The 20,201-nt window shown below is 38.5% G+C and overlaps 1 protein-coding gene across 6 annotated transcripts in view; it reads right to left on the reverse strand.

The window, feature by feature from the left end:
• LOC129353494 (protein 4.1-like) overlaps positions 1-20,201 on the reverse strand; it is a 95,796-nt gene that overhangs the window by 45,846 nt on the left and 29,749 nt on the right. For all 6 annotated transcript variants that reach the window (XM_055022851.1, XM_055022858.1, XM_055022863.1 and 3 more), the window contains 2 exons: positions 4,300-4,437; positions 1,406-1,573 (listed from right to left, as the gene is read on the reverse strand). In XM_055022851.1, coding sequence (XP_054878826.1) covers positions 1,406-1,573; positions 4,300-4,338 — 207 coding nt within the window. In that variant the 5' untranslated portion in view covers positions 4,339-4,437. The remainder of the gene's footprint in view (positions 1-1,405; positions 1,574-4,299; positions 4,438-20,201) is intronic.

Here is a 20,201-nt window from a genome sequence, read left to right on the forward strand (position 1 = left end):
TACATATATAATATATAAATATATACACATGTTGAGTTGAGGGCCTGAATTGGTTTCTGAATGTTTTCAGGGTGCTGAAAAAGATGGCAGCCGTCCTGATAGTCGTACCTCACAGGTCGCCCTGCCCCCAACATCACAGCACACATTCAAACCTCCATGCACTTGTGCAAAAAGTATCCCCAGGAGTGTGCTCGTGCTATAATAACATTGCTCTTCTATTTTCTCCTTGGCTGCACCTGGCTCGCAATCATGTAACCACTATGGATTTTTTAGTACCCAGTTAGCGGTCAGTGCAAGCGGCTTTGAACAGAGGAGGAGGCAAAAAAAAAAAGGCCCCTTTAAAGACAACATTTTTTAGGCAGTTCTTCTGCCAAACAAAACCTAAAATGACAGCAAAACGCTGATTGTTGAATGAATGCAGATATAATTAGCTCCATTCAGCAAACCAGAATGAAACCAAACTTTCGTCAGGTAATCTTATCAACTAATCCACGGATTGTGGTTAGTAAAGTTGCACAGTAAAAAATGAACAGTGATAATTTGGGTTGTTTCCATTTTTAAAGTCATATTTTCACCATGTTCTTCTTTTAGAAATATCATAGATTCAAACTAATTATTTAAGGAGCAAACTAAGTATTTAGTTTACAAAGTAAAGCAAGCTAAATATTTAACTCTATGCTAAATATTTATTATGGACCTTAATATGTAGCTAGCAAGCTAAATGTCTAGTCTAAAAATTTAATTCCAAGCTATTTTAGTTAGCAAACTGAATATTTAACTTCAAATAAAATAGTTTTAATTTAACAGCCCCCTGATTTAGTTCTGCACCATTCAGTTCTCGTGTATAGAGGCTGTCTAACTGACCAAATGATTGTCTCCTGAATTCTGCCAAGATTCTGTGAAAGGGAACAGAAAACACTCAGCCTGCACAGAAACAGCAGGAAGAACCACTGTCTAGTTCCTTCCACAGCTCTATAATGGGATATTCATTTCTCCCACCGCTATCCTGCAAAGTTATTTCCAAAGACAGATAAACCTGTTCAAGGAGAGCTGTTGTTACCACGGGTCAGAAAAAAAAATCCACAGTGGATCTTTCTCCATGAACTCCCTCACATCTTTATCTTTCATCCTCTCTAATGTGTGCTCCTAGTTCCTTTTATTGTGAGCGCGAATTGTCCAGTTTCACAAAACTCGACGAACAACAACACACATTCGCCTGGAGAGGAAGACCTGGCCGCCGCAGAAACACGTGTGTTATGGTAAAGTGGAACAATGTTGTCAGCTTCCAGCAGCACCATACAACTCTCAAATCCCAACAAAGGGAGGCACAAACAATAGGGATGAGAAAATGCAAAGCCTAATTCAACAAAATGGGCAAATGCTAATAGTTTTCCATTGTGCATACCTCGAGTTCTCCCTCATACTCTGAGGAATCCAGCAATGCCACCTTGAAGGTGGAGGTTTTAAGGCGCTTTGAACCTTTCTGAGGAGATTTCAGGGTCTTGTTTGGGGAGGTCTTCTCAGATGTGTCCTCGGCCTCTCTGTGTTCATCCTGGTGCTTGGAGTTCTGTTCCTGTGAAACATAAAAAGTGGGATCAAACATGGTAAAAGATCAAAAATTAAAAGTGGAAATGCACAAACCCAAAAATGAGATATTTTTCTGAATGCACAGCACGCAAGTTGAAATTATGAAAATAAATTAGCTTAATGGAAACCAATTTTGAAAAAACACATATTTCAATAGAAAGTTTTGGCACTAGGATGAGAAGGTTAAATAGATTTCTTTCATAGAACTGCAACAGAATCACTTTTTTTCACATCACACAAGTCACATGATCAACAGCTGGATATTACTACTGGAGAAAACCACAGGAAGTGGTTGGAGGAGGATGTTTTGTTTTTTAGTGTCCAGATGGCTCTGCCAGAACTTTCACAGCATCACAGTTCATAAAAAGTTGTGAGTGTAAAATACACAACTGTCATACATTAGAATGACACACAAGTTTTCCTAGAATGCCGCATAGGTAGCCGCTCCCATGTAGGCGAGGTTATCGCTCCAATCCCTGAATAAAACACTGACATCTTATTCAACGTACATTATGAGCGCCAGCATCATGGCTGAAATATGAACATCTCTCATGTAGCTGTTTACATCCATTATTGCCCTCATTTTTAAGCACTCATCTCATGAACAAGATTATTCATGTGTGATTTTAATTTTATGTCTTATTTGATGGAAACACCACAATTTCAAAATTGTAAATTTTTAACAGCATCCAATCCAGATTTGTGCACATTTGTAATGGAAACACAGCTGCAGTCACCAGGGTGAGAGACCCAGGCTAACCTGATAACCTGCTTTATATTAGAGGCTCCAGGTTGGACCAGGGTTTATATAATGGGAATGGTATGAGGGGATGAGTGACAGGTGTCCTAATTAGCTGATGGGCTGCAGATGCAGGGAACGAAAGCAAGTAAGGGAAGTGCAGAGAGGACAGAACACCACCATAAACCCAAACCATAAAAAATCTAAACATCTCCAACATATAAATTCATGACAGGATTTTCATCAGTTCTATACTGAGAAATAGAAAAAGTAATGTCACTAAATCTACAGAGTATAAACAGTGTAGTCCCGTCTAATAAAAACTGCCTTAAAGAAAAACATTGATTATGTTTTTAAACAGAAAAAAATGTTGGAATTGAAATAAATTGAATCATCTTTCCTGTACCTTTTGTTTTCAGCTCACTCTCACAACAAATGAAAATGGGCGGAGTCAAACAATTCAGAAACAGACACAGATTTCAGAGTAAAAGTCAGCTTCTTAAACCTTTCGTTAAACAATTCCATGCAGTTTGTTTGTACACAATCAATTCTAAAGAAATTTACTGAAACAAAGTTTTCTGTCTAAGGAGAACCAGTCGATTGGATTTAGTCATTGACTTGCACTGACAGTGGAGAAGAAAACTTCATCTTTAACAAGAAGAAAGCTCCAGGAGAAGCAGAGCATGACTCAGTACCAGCTATCTTTTGTTGCCATTTACACAAATCCACACTGCTGGCGCACAGTTATAATGAATGGATGAAAAATGGCAAAAGAAAATGTACGGTTAGATATTTCAACATTTTAACCTTTGAGAAATGAATAGTCTTGAGATTCTAGCTAAAAACTCTTCATTCATCTAAATGTTGAGGGAATCAGTCCAAGCCCTCCCACAGCAGGGAGCAAACACCGCATTCCAGACGACTGCCAGTGTCTGTACTTTGAATATGCCGTTGAAAGAGTTGTGACTGGGCTGATTGCTGAAGGGGTTTTAAAGGTATTCAGATTCATGCAAGGATTTAGATGGGTACAAAAACACAGCAGGAAGCTCTAAATTCCTTCTCAACTGAGTCTGGAACAGGAAGAAAACATCATCTCCATCAACACGTGGTTATTACAGCTGAATATGAAGTCACTGAGATGCTAACTGCTATGTTTTTCTATATAGATGTTGGCAAAATAAATAAATCAAATAAGCAACAGCAAACCTTTAGAAATGCAGGTTGCAGTATGTATTGTTCTAATTGGTTTTAAATGATGCCAATAAAACAACAAGAAATTGCACAAAGACAAAGTGAACTCAGTGGTGTTAATTTAGTAGAGGGACAAAGTTGTGAAGTTAAAGCATTAAATTGAATAATCAAAGTCAATTTCATGAAGAGGAATCTGCAAATCTGCCTTAGAAGAAAGGGATCAATTCGCTTTCCTTCCTACTGTCAATGTTGTGAAATATAATAAAAATGAAAGTAAAAGGATACATGGCTTCTAAAAGACAACAACTTCTTATTCCCAATCTCTTCCATTTTAAGATTTATTTAAACCTTAGGTTCAAGTTTAAATAAAGTTTAAATGTAAACTATATGATGTTACTAGGAAGCTTCATAATAATGTCAAAAAACACAATTTTGCAATTGTGGTATTTTCATTAAATATAAAATGCAATGAAAAAGTTAGTTCACATGATAAGTCATAAAAAAGTGTTGTAACATTATCTTTTAACCACTTCCTGTTGTCTTCTTTGTGGTTTCTGCCTGTAGTAACATCTGGTTGTTGATCATGTGACTCAGGTCATGCAAAAAATGACATGAATTTCTATTGCAGTTTTCTGAAAGCAGCAAAACGTTTAATGGAAAAATGCCATTTTTGTTGTTGTTTTTTATTGATATATTTCCATTAAGCAAATTTATTTTTGCAATGCAAAATTGTGCAAATTAAATATTGAGACTCTAAGGCCACTTTGTATTGCCTCACTGACCTGCTTGGCCATCTTGGTGTCAGAAGATGAGTCCTGCATGTTTGCTGCTGCCCCCCGCTGTCAGGGAGGCCTCCTAGATCCTTGCCGTCCTTTCCGATTCAGGGGCCGTCTCAGTTTCCTCAGAGAAGTAGCACCTACCTGGGAAAAAGTCAGAAAAACAGCAAACCTAAGCTTGAACATTTCAAATACAACAATTTCATAAACCACTTTAGAAACCTGCAATCTGTTTGCGAGAAAAACAGATTGTTCTTAATTTTCCCCCTAAAAGAGGTAGGATGTTGTCTTTTCTGCATTTTTAACGTATTTTGATATTGTCAGCTGGATGTTGTTACAGCTCTGAAATGATTTTACGTGCATGTTTTTTTTTTCTTTCATGCATTTCCATGCCGGTTAAAATTTGTCATAATGGCTAAATTGTGTCTTATGGGTTAGGGTAAGGGTTAGACCAATAAAACATTATTTGTACATCAGGAGCATATAGACTCAATGTCTAGAAAACATCCACCTGCAGCCACAGCATTGCAATGTCATCTGATGCTCAGCAGGAAGATTTATTGGAACATGAACCTGGTTTAAAAACAAACTGCAAAGTGTTTTTTGAATCAATAATCTAAAGTATCAGTTTTGTTTACTAACCATGTTTCATAAAACTGCAACGTTGCAGATGTGTGTAACTTCTGGTTAAACCTTCTCTGATCAAATTGAGCCATCAAATAAAAAGCAATTATCCAAAACAAATATTTCTTTTGAGGAATTGCGCTTTCCAGTATAACTTTCAAAGTTTTTGATGAACTCAACAACTTCATCAGAAAGGAAGCACCTGCTCACCAAGGGCATGTGCTTTCACATAAAATTTCTCCCAGCGATATTAAAGAGATTTTTAGCAGTCTTGGCAGATTCTACAACTCACAATGAAACTGAACAACAACAAAAAGTATATTGTTGTAATGCCAACATTTTTCAAGGCAGTATTGGGTGCCTTCCAGCCACAGAGTGCCATTTTACAGCCCAAAAAAGAAATTATGTTACCTTTATTTGTTATAAAATGCTATTTATGTCAAACATGACTAAAGAAAAATTTGACTTCATAATTTAACGCCTTGAAATTGGGTGTCTATTTCTTTTTTTTAAAATGATAATAATAATAAAAACTTGTGCTCTTTATGAAACTCCACCTTCAGGAAATCGATTTTACATAATATTGCTCCTTTAACTAGATCCATATAGTGTTCAGTGTTGAGTGCGTTCTTTAAGTTGCACCTGTTTGTGTGTTTGCGTGCATGCATGCGTGCGTGTGCGTGTAGGGGTGTGTGTGCGTGTGTGTGTGTGTGTGTGTGTGTGTGTGTGTGTGTGTGTGTGTGTGTGTGTGGGGGTGTGTGTGTGTGTGTGTGGGGGGGGGGGCGGGGGGGGGGGTGTGTGTGTGTGTGTGTGTGTGTGCCATAAGTGAATATTCCTGAAAATCAGCAGGAATCTCCAATTGCTGGAGGAAGATGGAAGCCAAACCACAAGCACAGAGTGAAGCCAGTTTTGTCAGTTTGAAGAGGTGTGTGTTCAGGGCACGTCACAACAAAGACCTTAGAGAAGAGTGAGTAACAATGCAGTGTATATAGACTACAAGCACTGAAACTATTTTGGAAAACTAAAAGCACATAATTTATGTAAAAACTCATAAATCTACTTCCTGTAGTTTAAAGGGAAATGTTTAGCTTCCAGGAATTAATTATTATGAACATAAAAGCAGTGCTAAACGATGATTTTAGATAAATAAGTATATAAAAAAGTGCCAGAAGAGTCTGTTTCTCTCATGAAAATCCAACAGCAAAGTAACACAAACTCCGACTGTTGTCTAAATTTTAAGCAAACTTATAAATTTTTGCAAAAAAAGAAAAAAACAGATGAAAATGCTAATTAGTCATGTTTTCATTTATTAATTTAAAGTTGTGGATATAAAGTTCATTTTCTAGTCTTATACGTAGGAAAAGCTAATAAATAATGCAGGTTTCTGAGGCTGAGATTTTTTTCCTGCCTGCAAATAACAACATTCTAATCTGTTCATGCTAACATGCTGATAAATCTTTCTCCTGCACTAAGTCTGGTTGTGGAGTACCACAGGGTTATGTGTTTGGATAACTTTCTTTTTTCCCTCTATACGTTGGCATTTGGTACTAATTAGGCAGCATAACTTCCATTGGTCTATATGTCCAAGCCTTTAGGTTAGTGCATACAGAAACATATACACAGATTTTGTTTTCATTGGTCTGTTTTGTCAATATCAGTGTTGCTCCACACCATGTGCTGCAGTTCCAACACTGGTGTCCTAATTTTTTTTTGATTGTGCTGAAATTTAATTCAATAAAAATAAATTGTATTTTTCCTCTTCTTTTCTTTACTTTGTTTTTATAATTGGATAAAATAACAATAAATTATTATTTGACTCTAGACAGAATAAGAGCCTCATTTAAGCAAACAAATGAAACTATAGGATGCATTAGTATTTGTATGAAAAGATTTATGCTCTCTATGTTATGAGTTATGAAGTGAACTGAAACAGAAGAAAGCTGCAGTGTTTATGTGAGCATCTATTCATCTCAAGCAAACATACAAATATTGACTTTTTGCTGTTTATATGCATGATTAAAACAAGACAAAAAAATAAAATCTATATTACTGCAGATGTAATCTGTTTTTGTCATTATGGGTTGTGCGTAGGAACATAAAAATTGAATTATTAATCATTTTAATCAATAAATCTGGACACCTCATCAAAGCCACAGTGAGAGAAAGATTTTATTTGAAGACTTTGGAGTGAAATATTTCATTTTTTTTTTTTTTCACTGTTTTACATCACGTGAAATTATTTCAGAGCCACTCGGTAGATTTCTCATCTGAGGGTTAAAATGCTTGTGACATTGGACAACCTTTTTTGGCAGCTGTTTATTAAAATACTGATGTGTGAGAACCATGTTGTCACAAAATATCTCCAAGGAGATCTGTGCAAAAACAGCTTGCAGAAAAACTGTGACCTTGAATGACACTGAGAACCACATAGAGAAAAGTTTCAAAAGTGGCAACATTCAGACAACCAAAGTAAAAAAAGTTTTAAAATTGCATCCACTAGGGAGATTAGAGGCAAATTATTGCTTTTGCTGTTTTAAAAAGATCACATTGTACATCATTATTTGAAATGTTTGGGTTGTTAACATTGATACTGCAGTATGTAGCTTTCATAAAAAGTATTTTGTTTATGTATTTAATAAAACTGACATGCTATCGTGATAGTTTGGTGACAATCTGAAAAAACTGAGCTCCTCCATTTTCTTCCAGAGCAACAAGAAACAACTAATCAGAGCCAGGAGGCAGTAGTCAGCGCTGTCAATCACAATCTTGTGTTGCGCTGCACATTCCCGCGCCCCTACCATCATCAAAGCCTCCCCACCATTGAGCTCTGCTATTGCTACAGCTTTCCTCTGTCAGCAAGTACATGATGTTGATTGACAGCGATAAGCCCCTCCTCCTGGCACTATTTGGTTGGTTTTGGTTGGGAGTGGTGCATTTCTTCAGATTGAAATAGTAGCTCAAGGAGGAGATCGATCTTTTCACAGCATACCAAACAAATATGTATAAGCAATATTCTTAATACAAGTTACATACTGCAGTGAGAGGATCTCCCGGATGGCCTCTCAGCTCTACAGGCGTTAAATCACATCACTTTAATCCACCTGGGAGCTGCAGGCGATGACCATGGTATTATCACAACTTGTTCTGAAGACAGACATCTACCTCCAGACTCCCGGCCCAGAGAAGGTCCTGGCATATCGCACATGTTTAAAGGAGTGTGAACGTCCTCTCTCTCTGTGTCTCCTTCAGCTCCCCCACTGTGCAAATTGTCCCATTACACAAAAATCACAGTGATCTGTCAGAAATGAATTCCCGTCCTTTGGGATAAAAGGGAAGCGGGGTCCGCTTGGGGACTCATTTCCCACTTGCTGTCTAATCAATTTCCTGTCACCGGCTGAACTGTGGATATGATTTCAGACTAAACTCTCTGATTGGAGAGAAGAGACTCTGAAGAGTGATGCATTCTCAAGGAGGGGGAAAAAAAATCAAGCGATCAGCGTCGCCGCCTCCTCCTCTGATTGCACTCTGAAACAAATAATTCTAGGCTAATAAGTATGCACCCACTTTCCTGAGTGGGTGCGCTACAAGTGCTTTTTTTTCAGAGAGGTAGAAGGTTATGTCTCTGTTCATTCAGAGCAAAAATCCTGTATTCTGTATGTAACCCTCTTTCTCACAGTAAAAGACTCACAGCATCACCGTTTAGCTGAAGCTAATCCCTGATATGGAGAGAGCAAAGTAGTTCTGCCATCTCAAAACTGCCTTTTTTATAAACCTTTAAAACAATATCACTACGGATTAGTCACATCCAGAATAAAGGAATACCAATGTTTAAGAAAAGTCAATTTTTATGACTTAAGTGTTCCATCATACCACTTTAAAATGCCTATTAATAATAGGCAACAAAAAAAGTTGCTCTGACTCAAAAGTGGAGAACAGTGTCTCAGCAATATCAGTCACTCCAGCACTTTTCCTGTGTTTTTTGTTTTCTATCAGACCAAACCAGCTGTTTTGAGTGGTGATGTGGAAACTGCTTTTATACCTGATAATCTGGTCAATTCAGTTTGACTGGGGATCAAAATTGTTATATTCTTTTGCATTTTCAGCTGGTGTGTTCACTTTCACACTGCACTGTCAAACCAACCAAACCATTTGAAAAGCCTGTTCCCCTCCTCACCTGCGGTGGCGCTGCACCAGGAACCACTGAAGGAAATCACACAGAAATATCTGAAGAATAAACTGACTGCAACTTCTTTCTTTACAAAACATAAACAAAAATAAAGTAGCTCAGACTTTAGAAGTATAATATTTCTCTTTTGTCTTTGGCTAAAGAAATCGACTCATTTCTCCCAACAGCACTAGAGTCAGATTTGTTTTAGTTGTATTTACCCAGAATGCCCTGCGCTATAGTCCGGTTCCTGTTTTTGCAGCAGTCTCTGGTCTCATATGCATTTGAGCTGGGTCAGAGTTCACTTCACCTGAACCGTGACCTATGTTTGTAGGCAGGTTAGAGTTCACCTTATTGGATCCATATTCACAATTTTGGAAGTTAGGTGAACAGAAGTTTTAAGATTTTTACATTCCTTAAATTTAATGAAAAACAGCTACACTTACTATATATAGTGTGGTAAGTGTACAAATTCTCAGGGCATTTCTCAGAACATTCATCATCTATAATCCAACAGTAGGTTATGTTTTCACAAAACTTTGCTGTCAGCATTCTGAATCGTTCTTAACTTCTGCCTGAGCCACAAAACTGAACGTTTTCACCGTGTGGACATCCAACAACAAATTACCCCAAAACAACTGCACTCAACCCCACTCCCAGATCCCACTGTGGATATTTTTCACTCATGTTCTGACCACGTTAACAAGCGCGCCGCCAACTGTGACACATTTCACAAAGACTCCAGAATCGATAGTTACTGCCGTTTGTTCGCTGGAGGTGAAAATGTCCTCCTGCAGGCATGTTGAGACACACAGGAAGAGGATGTGATAAAGAACACAAATCACCAAAACATAAAGTTAGTTGGAGGTAAATGGATGTCCCTTATAGAGACATTGTGTCATCGAATCAGATTAATTGGCAAATTAGCACAGATTGATGTCATAGAGTGAGGCAGTGGAGCCCGGCAAATGCATTAATTTCCTGTAACAGACTATTACCCACAATTGCCTCCATCAGCCAACTGACAAAGACCTTTGCAGAGGCGAGGAGGGAATCTATCTCAAAGTGCAGCGTGGACTGCTATTTTCTTTGTTGCGGACCTGGTGTAGCTCCCAGACAAGCTCTGCCTTTGATACGTGGCTTCAGTTCTAATAATTCATCAGAGAAGAAAACCATCACATCTCCCCTAACAAGCTGGGTCAGTCCCCACCTTTCTTCTGCCTCTTCCTCCTGTCTATTCAGCCTCATCAGAGGTACGCTTTAATCAAAGCCAGACAGGAGGATGGAGAAAGTGTGTGAAAGAGAGAGAGAGAAAGAGAGACGAAGTGTGTATGCATTTGGAAGAGAGCAGGCTGAGCTTCGAGATGCAGTTGCCAAGGTAACTGCATACAGTCCTCTCTTTCACACCCGCTCATCTCTCTCTCTCTCTCTCTCTCTCTCTCTCTCTCTCTGTCGGAGGAATGATAGGGGAACAGAAATACCAACCGAACAAGAAGGCGAACGATGAGGCAGTTGGAAAGAAAAGGGATCACAGATAAACAGAAAAGATAAAGAAGGAGGAAGAATGATTATGTGGCATTTCAAGTCAGAGCAAATATCAAACTGTCGCCATCATGGCTCAAGGTAGCAGAAGTGAACAGTGGATGTGTTTCCATCTACCATACAATTGCACAATTTGACATTTAAAAATAAATTTGCTCAACAGAACCACACCGACTCTCAGTTTACAATTCAAAGTTTTGGTTCTAGGATGAAGTGTTTTTTTTCCATTTGTATCAAAATGGTTTTGAGACACTTCTTTCACAATCACAAGGATTTTGCTGTTGGCACAAACCACAAAGAAGAAAATGACAGGAAGCAGTTGCAGGATCAATTCTTTTTTACTTTTTAAAATTTTAAACTTATTCGTTTATTAGCTGAACAACAACAAAGACATTAAATTTGGTCTATGCATCATGAAGATTTGACAATGTCCATTTACTCATGAATATGTTGTCAATTTAAAATTTTGCATCATCTAATATATTAATTCTTTCTTTTTTCAGAGACTTAAACTTTGTGCTTTTATTAATGTTTAGTTTCTGAGTCAAACACACCAAACTATTTAGCTAACTTTAGCATGCTAACAGAGTATTAGATTATGAACAATCTGCTACAAATCTGCTACTTTCTTAATAGAAGTTGAGAAAATAATAAATTACATAATAAAGAAAAAGTGGATGGGTAAAATGGAATTTTGTTCAGTAATACAAGCTAATGTTGTATCTTTTAAGTTACTTTGTTTACTGGATCTCTGCTGCTGTACTGTCCAGCAGTGTCTCATGTTGGCATTTATACCTTGAAGGCAGCAGAGTCTCAGCCTGGCATGTCGCCCCACTGCTGCCTGTCAGTCAGAGTTCACACAGTGGCCCAGAGAAAAGGATGGGAGACTCAAGGACACCACTGTCACTCACCCAGCAACAGATCCACACACACGCACACACACACGCACACACACACCCCCACCCACACACACACACACACACACACACACCCACACACACACACACGCGCGCGCGCACGCACACACACACACGCACACACACACACGCACACACACTCTGACAACTCATGTTAGCACTGATGAGACCCATGGGGCATCGCTCGGAGCGCTTCTTATTTACCAACTACCTCCAGTAAAGAAATGAAATCATTTTTTTGATAGTGTGACGTTGACACTGCTGGAGCTGGAGTTCCTGACATAAAATTCCAGGATTACTCTCACTCCCATTAAACACACTGTCTGCTTTAAATAGAAAAAAATGGGACTGAACAATGAAAGCTGAAAGAGTCTTAAATAAAATAGCAGTGGATCATTTTTCATCTGATTTGTTCTCCATTTTGAAAGAACATTTTCTTAGATTAAGGCATCAGATATTAATAATATAGTAATACACTTTTTAAGTCCATTTTTTACAAACACACCTAAGACGTAACAATTGATTCAGGGTTAAACTCAGCTACCGAACTAATTTAAAGACTCCCACTCTCAACTGTACAGTTCATAACTTACAATAAATATAGTCATTATGCAACTGATGTTGACATATCAGTTGCAGCAGTGCTGAACACCATACTTTCATTAAGCTAAATACATCAGCTTACTCTAATCAAACTCTTAAAATAAGATAGTTAATGTTATCATCAACGGTGGGACTTGATTAAAATTTTTAATCAAGTTAATTGCAGGATCTTCATTTTAATCAAAAACTATCAACAAAATAAGCAACATTTTCAATTTAAAACCTCTTTCTTTTCCTGCTGAAAAGAAAGAGTGCTAATCTGTTCTTTACGTTATTCAGCCATCATAATGGTGGAAAGTGATATTACACTCATTCAGTGTTTTCTGATCATTCATGTGACTTTTTGAAGGGAATGTGGACTGTGGATGCTGATGCAACGTTGAGGATGTCTGGGCTGCTGCTCCATGTTTAGCAATGAAATGATAGCTTAGCTTTGAATAGCTATGCTGACAGCTATACTGTGCTGAAAGGCTAATTCCTCTTAGCACAACTTGAACATAATAATAGTCATTTCCAACATCCAATATGATTGTTTTTTGAAACAAAATGAATCCATTGTGGGCCAAAAGAAGCAGCTTTGTCATTTATTTGCTGTTTGTGGATGTTGGCTGTGCATCAGATTTATGGGCGTACCAGAAACTCTTGAATAAAAAGGATTCCGTTCAAAATAAAATACAAAAAATACAAAAGATAAATCCGTTTTTAATTTTTAGGCCGATATCTTTATTAGTAGATTAATTAATCAAAATGAATGTATCACAATGCAACTGTCATTCAACTGTTCCAAACTAATATGCTTGATTAATAATATTATGCAGAGCGGAATTTACAGGTTTCTATGAATTGCTGTATTTGCTCTCTTCAAGGAGACTTTTTCAATCTGCACTAAAGCTCAGTGGAGCATTCCCAAGGACAGCTGCCTTACCTCTGACAAATCTGTCTTCAGATGCCACACATTGTGCACCTCAAGGACTGAAAAGATTTTTTGTTTTTTTTCTCTCCTTTCTCTCCTTCCAGTTCTTCTATCGTCCCCAACTCCCACTGTTGATGCCATGATGAATGACCAAAGGCATCATTTCTGGAATTATGCACCTTGGCAGCATACAAACGACACACTGGAGCGTTAAAACACAAACATGGGTGTGGAAGCGTACAGGCAGATGAAAAGGCATCATTGTGAACCTCGAGGGCAGGGAGACACATAATGGCAAGACAAAGCTTGTTGGTTTCTAATTGCTGTGACAAAGCTGTTCTTAACTCTTTAGAGCCACATAAATGACACACAGAGGGCCGTACCCTGCACAGTGCTAGTTGTTGAGCCATCCCCTCTTATCTATAATTGTCAAAATCCCTTCCAAAACAAGCCTTTAAATCATTTCTGTTTTGTCTCAATGCCAGCTTTATTTCCACTGTGTGGAATACATTAAATGTGTGCACAACCCAAACTGAGCTGGACCTCTGAAACATATCCAAGTGTGAGAATATGTTGCCCCAGATTCGTTCAGTTTCAGCCAAAAAGTTCTGCAAGACTCTCTGAGGCTGGAGTGTATTTATCTCAATGAGAAGTCTCAACTGTATTCCAGTTAATGAGAGACTCTCTCAACAGTCCCACTTTTCAAACCAGACTCTCCAGCATTGTAATTTATGTTTGATAAAATTGTTTCCTGCTCCTTAAGACTGCAATCACAGCTGTTTATGGCTGTAAATGAAGAGCTGATGTAAACACAACAACAAAACAAAAAGAAAAACAAGTCAGATCAGTGTTGGTAATGCTGTTCTCGGTAATTCTGGAACGACATTTACCAGGGTTTTCAATTTTTTCGGGGCTAGAAATGATCTTACAATGACAAATTATTTATAATCAGAAACCAGTAGACCCAACAGTCATGCTGTACCTCCTGCTGATCGAGTGTAATTGAATCATTAATTGAAAGGAGGCTTGTTCAACATGGGAGCATTGTGAGTTTAATCAGTGAGGTCATTCACCAGCGTCAAACAGACGGCTCTTATTTCAGTGTCATCATCCAGGCTGTGCTGCAGTTCTCTCTGAAACAGATCATTGTTCTGTTTAAGTCGCCTTACTTTGACTTAAACTGATAGACAGCTCAGGTAAAATTATCATTATCATTATCATAAATTATCATTCAAATAGTCATGATGGGCCTTTTTGTTGTTTTTTTGTTTTTGACTGAACTGAAACACTGAATCCCACAGCAGATCTACATGGTGAGGTTGTCAAAGTCAAGCTAGCATAACTGATCTACTTCTCTCTCCCTCACTATCTATTTTTTCAATCAAAACTTTTTCTTGATGTGATGCCCTTGGACCTTGCTCTCTAGTTGTTGTAGTGTTGACAATTATTAGCAGCTGAGTCCCTTTTTCTTTAATAAATCACAAGTACATTTAAGATTTGCTGAGTCATATTGACAGCTAAACTGAGAGGTTTTATTGCCCTCGCTATAGTGTATAAAATCACGTGGCAATTTGCCTGTAAGCTACAATGAGCTCACATTTCCTGAGTCTTTTCTTCCTTTCCATTTTTACAATGTTCCCATCATTTCTGGGGCCCTTCATCTAAGGCCCTAAAAACTATGATCTTTCATAGGCATCAGGTGCAGACAGAATCAGTCCAACTGGGATGATATATTTTTGGTATGCAATGTGTGAATGCATGCAAGCATTCCATTACACTCACTGATATTGTGGTAATAATTGTGGGTTCCATAAAAAATGCAGTTCAAGGACAAATCTGCCTACTTACAAACTTGACAGTCTTAATGCATCACCTCCCTGCTTGTAGGAGGTTGAAATACATACAGAGCTTTTGAAGTCACAGCAACATAATACACAACATATTCAAATAAAATTGGTGTGTTGTCTCCCATTAAGCTGCAGACAAGCTTAGTTCCACAGAAACACTCGTCTGTAGAATTTCAAATGGAACTTGTCTGATGGACCAAACTGCTTCAAGTTTTGCACAGCACACGCACTTCGTCTGATCCTCATTTTGCCTTTCCCTTTGAAGGAATACACACACACACGCATACACACACACACAAATGTGCTCGCACACACACACACACACACTCCTTCGCAATTCTTTCCTCCTTTGATTTTATTTTCTGCAACAGATCTTTGTCCCCGTGGTTGTTTATTATAATGTACAAAAGTCATTTTACTATAAATACCACTTTGTTTCTTTTGCTTTTACAAATTCAGTCTTTCTTGTCTCATCTACTCAGTTCAGTGCAGTTTACGGTAACTATTACTATATGAATGGAGAAAAAAAATATCAGCTGGCACACAATAAGTTCTTAACTGATTTTATCTAGCGGACCCACACATATTCACTGTTCAGTTTTCTGTTGAGCACAACTACAAATCTTAAATATTTGACAGAAAATACGTACAGAAGTCTGGTCCCTTGGTCGCTGAGAAATGATTGGTTGCTGGAAGTGTGGACTTTGTTGAAGTTGAAACAATTGGCTTCAATTTTTTCTAATTACTATTGTTTGGCCGGGACAAATGCAATACGCCAGCTCCATGAAGCTTCCTGAAAATTGTGTGAGCTGAAAACAGTCCTGTGGGGAGTGGAGTCACAACATCTTTGCCAGCAATAAGAAGTCAAGCATTATTCTTGCTCTGACTTTAATTGCTCAATATTTAGAGTTGTAAACTAGATGGCTTTGTTCTTTTTCTCCACTGCCATTACCAAACTACGATCACAGCCAGACTATAACCCTAAATGTCTCTGTTCACCACTATTTCTTCTGTTCCGTGATTGGCCCAGTTGAAATGCAATTGGAGAAATTGAGTTCAATGGGAGAAATTTCAGATGGAGAATTGAAGGGAGATGAGAAGGAAGGCAATGGCCCGGCTAACTTTACCCTCAAGAGCAGAGATAAGGAAGACGCTGGACGTTAAATGACATTCCTAGATTCCATAGCCACTAAACCAAATACCAAGGGTTCATTGTACAGTCATGGCAAAAGAAAAGCTTTCTGTAATGAACTTCCACTAGAAACTGTGCACCTTGTAATCACTGAGCTGACCATGAACTCGCCTTTTCACCAAAGTATTCTTGAGTCGATCTCTCTGACAGATGGCTTCCTAAACTAGAGAGGGATCCCAGGACAAGGTCTGAAAAGATGCATTGCAAGTATTGCAATGGTTCAGGTAATGTCCAAACATTAGCTGAATTTAAATCCTTTGGTGGGACTTGCCTTACCTCACCAAGGGAAGATAAGGCAAGTTTTCTGTGGAACACATTTCAGCAGCAGGCAATTCAAAGATCTTTACATGATAAAAACGTAAAACAACAAACAAGTAAACATTATAAAAACAGCTGTGCAGAGAAAATTATTAACACACCTTAATATAAATGGAAACAATGTCGTAATGAAAGATAGTTCCAAATTTTAACAAGCAGAGTGAATAACTGTTAAACTTATAGAGAAAACAACTAAACAGTCAAGGATTTTTGCTTCTACTCCACTTTCCTTTATATATTAGCTAATTTCTGTACTAAAAGAATACAAGCTTTGACTCTACTTTCACTGACTGGTAGCAGTTGAATCACATTGGTGTATCTGACCATGGCATGAATTCAACCAAGGAAAAAGTCATTTGAGATATACTGTCCCAGCTGGGACAGTGGATGTCCCAGTGGATGGAGTTTTCTGGTGAGCCAACAGGAAACTCAATTTTTCCAAAATTCTTGTGAAAAATTAATCTATCAGGAGCTGTGATTACCTAAAAGATATAAGCCAAACATTTCCCCTTTTTAGCGCTTCAAAACATTTTAAAAAGGGCAAATAAATAAATTCATAAACAGCATCATGGCACGTCAGTTGTCAAACAGTCTTCTGTCCATCTACCAGCCACTACAGACTTTCCTCTAGCTTTCAGGTGTGCTGCAGGATACCTAATGAATGAACTCTGACAGACTGGTTTCACCATTTCCTTTTTTGGACTTCTTTCAAAGTTTCTCAATGAGAAGTCCAGAGTGCAGCTTGTAAAGATTTGTGAGAGATTTTTAGGGCCGTCTTGATTTCTTCGTCCTGATTACAACTAAATAGTTTCATCTCAGGTATTGGTGACAGATTACAGTCAGCAGTTCCACCTATAGTTGGGTTTTAGCCTTCAGTTTTGAGATAAACAGCCAAGTAGCTTGTGAAATCTATTCCAACCCTCCGGAAAGTTGCAAATCATGCCCCCTGATTATGTTGCAAGCGCCGACACAATGTTGTCTTTGTTTGAGCATGAAGTGAGATTCGCTTTTTCAGGTCCGCCGGAAGGATTTCTTTAAAATGCACTCAACTTTAAATAGCAAAACCATTTCTAGTTACCTGCAAGAGTAAACGAGTGCCATTTAGGGGAAAGGAAGAGGCATGAACCAAAGGAAAGTCTGCTCTTATCTTCTGGGAAACTTTTTCATGAATTTTTAATAAACTGAGATGAGTTCATTCCTGCAATGCTCCATTCGAGTATATTCCATTTTCTGTGCTGGTTTCAGCGCCGAGAGCTTCACAGACAAAACATTCAGCTGAAGTATTCACACCCATGTAAATTTTGTACATTTCATCACATTGCAACTTCAGAGTACATTGTAATACAATGTGGAACATTGTAACACAATGTGGAACTTTGTAACACAATGTTACAGACCAACACAGACAGGATTAAGGCCCACAGCCAGTCAAGAATATCTAAAATATTAGATATTATATAAAAACTCTCAGAAGTGCTTCTTCTATTGGTGTTAATACCAAATATACTTTAATATTCATTGATACACATAGTGGGAACTGTTTTAGCACTACCACAGAAGCTAATGTTTACCATCTGTCTGGTTTCCTATACTGTCTACTTTGTGAAGGCCAACCAACTAGCATTGAGTCTAAATATTTCATCCTCCCAAGCTGCATTGTCTTTCCAATTTAGAGATCCTCTATGAAAAAAATTCCAAAATATGCTGGTTTTCTGTAAATGATCTGGATTCATGTTAAACAGAAACATCGGCAAATAAATGAATCCACAAGTACTGAACCAGGAACAGGCGGGGATCCGCTGTAGCTTTATAAGCTAATCTTGTTTTAATCTTTTCCACAACCTTCTTCTTGACCTGCCTGCTGTGTTCCTTGGTCTTTAAGATGCCAGGGGGATGGGGGAGGAGGGCCATCACTAATGACCCTCTGATGTATTCACAGAAGAGATGAAATCACACAGAGCTGAGCTATGTTTCATAGTTATGTGTCCTGTGAAGGCAGTTGGTGTCATGGTAAATGAGTCTACATCCACTGTTCAGATTATTTGAAAGAAAGATGAAAAATGATGCATCACTTTCCTCTTAGTGCAAAACTCTGCACTAGTTTGTGCAGAGTTTGGGGACGTTTTGTGTTGCTCTGTCACAAAAAGTCCCAATAAAACACTCAAACCTGCAATTTTAGCATAGGAATATTCCTCCCATATTGCATTAGCATAACACATATATAGCGTTTTGCTAATGCTAACGGTCATGCTCAGTTGTGGTTTGCAATAGAATGTCCTTGAATCATGAGTCCTGTCCTCTGTGGGACAGAAACAGCCACCAGCCTGGTTCATATGTTCTGTGGGAACAAATATTCCCCTCCTGAAGCAGAGCTGGTATTTATACACACAGTACCTCGAAGGTGGTTTTTCTCATTTTCCTTTGCCCTCACAAAAGCACAGAGAAGAACCATAAATCAACAGAAAATGGTGGATGCCAGCAGGGCTCACACAGCAGGACTCATCTCTTCACAGTTCACTCTGCGTTGTGTTTACCTGCAGGAACCACTGAGCTGAACACTCTCAGCTTCTTTTACATTGTTTAAGTCACTTTTAACGTTTCATTCCTGCATTTATGTCATGGAGATATTAGCAGCCATTGTCAATGTAGATTTAGGGTAACTTTAGCCCACATATTAGGGACTAGTTGAGGAAATTGAACAAAAAATGTAAAATGTACAGATAAATTGGCCCTGATTTCCTTCATTTTGGGTGAATGATGTTGAGTTGAGGCTTATGTGAGAAACCAATCATATCCCTCAGTTTTATCAACTTCTGCAAAAGTCTGAAAAGCAACTTTGTTTTCTTTTTGTTCTTCAATGACAGAGGGACAATGATAGGTCATGTTACACGTTTCACAATAGTTACCCCAACTTTTCTACATTTAGATACTTTTCAGACAAGAAACATTAACACTATCAGCCAAAATTGTAGGATTTCAAAACTGCAAAATCCCTGCAAAAAAAAACAAAACAAAAAAAACATGTAGTGTCAACACCGTTAGAGGTACAGAAACTTACTTTTAAAAAATCGATTACTAGTGTGTTCCAGGTCTGCAATGTCTAAAATTAAAACAGGAAAGCTGCATACATTTCTAGTTGACCTTTTAAGGGAAAAACTTTTCCCAAGTGGTTGTGATTTACATGGTGAGTGATTATGCCTTCTCTTTTGAAACCAATCGGACATCGTAAGCTATTGTTTGAACATCTGCAAACCAAACGCTACCTACAACAACCTTTGGCATAAAGGGAAAAAAAAACACCAGCTCAGAATGCTACTGCTGCATCAGACAAGAAGGAAACATAAGATGCTGCTGGATCCATGCTATTTTAGCACAGATGGGCCTCCTGCTAGCCCCCAGTGGAAGCACTCAGCAGCAGCTGAACACATCCTGCTGCTGCCCAGCTAGCTAGAGCTGCACTCAGCTACTGCTGGCTAATGGACTGCTTTAAGTGCCGAGGCGCTGCGCATCAACGGGGTGGGCGTGCTGCAGGTGCAGCACACAATGAGGCAGTGGCTGGAGTGTGTGATTCAGTGTGTTCATGTTTTTTTTGTTTCTTGCCTACAGCTCCCCCTGCCCTGCTCCACTACCAACCAAAAACCACCCACTGTTTCCCACTCTGACATTCACAAAGCCAAGCTTTTGCATCATCTGAGCAGAGCAGCATGCATTCAGAATCATTTTTGGCAACGAGCCGTTTCGCATTTTCCGAGACGGGGCGCAGGAGAGGAGGGGTCAGGGTGGGGGG

This window comes from Poeciliopsis prolifica, unplaced genomic scaffold (genome assembly GCF_027474105.1).
Source record: "Poeciliopsis prolifica strain line A6 unplaced genomic scaffold, Auburn_PproV2 SCAFFOLD003, whole genome shotgun sequence".
In the NCBI taxonomy this organism is placed as follows: domain Eukaryota; kingdom Metazoa; phylum Chordata; class Actinopteri; order Cyprinodontiformes; family Poeciliidae; genus Poeciliopsis; species Poeciliopsis prolifica.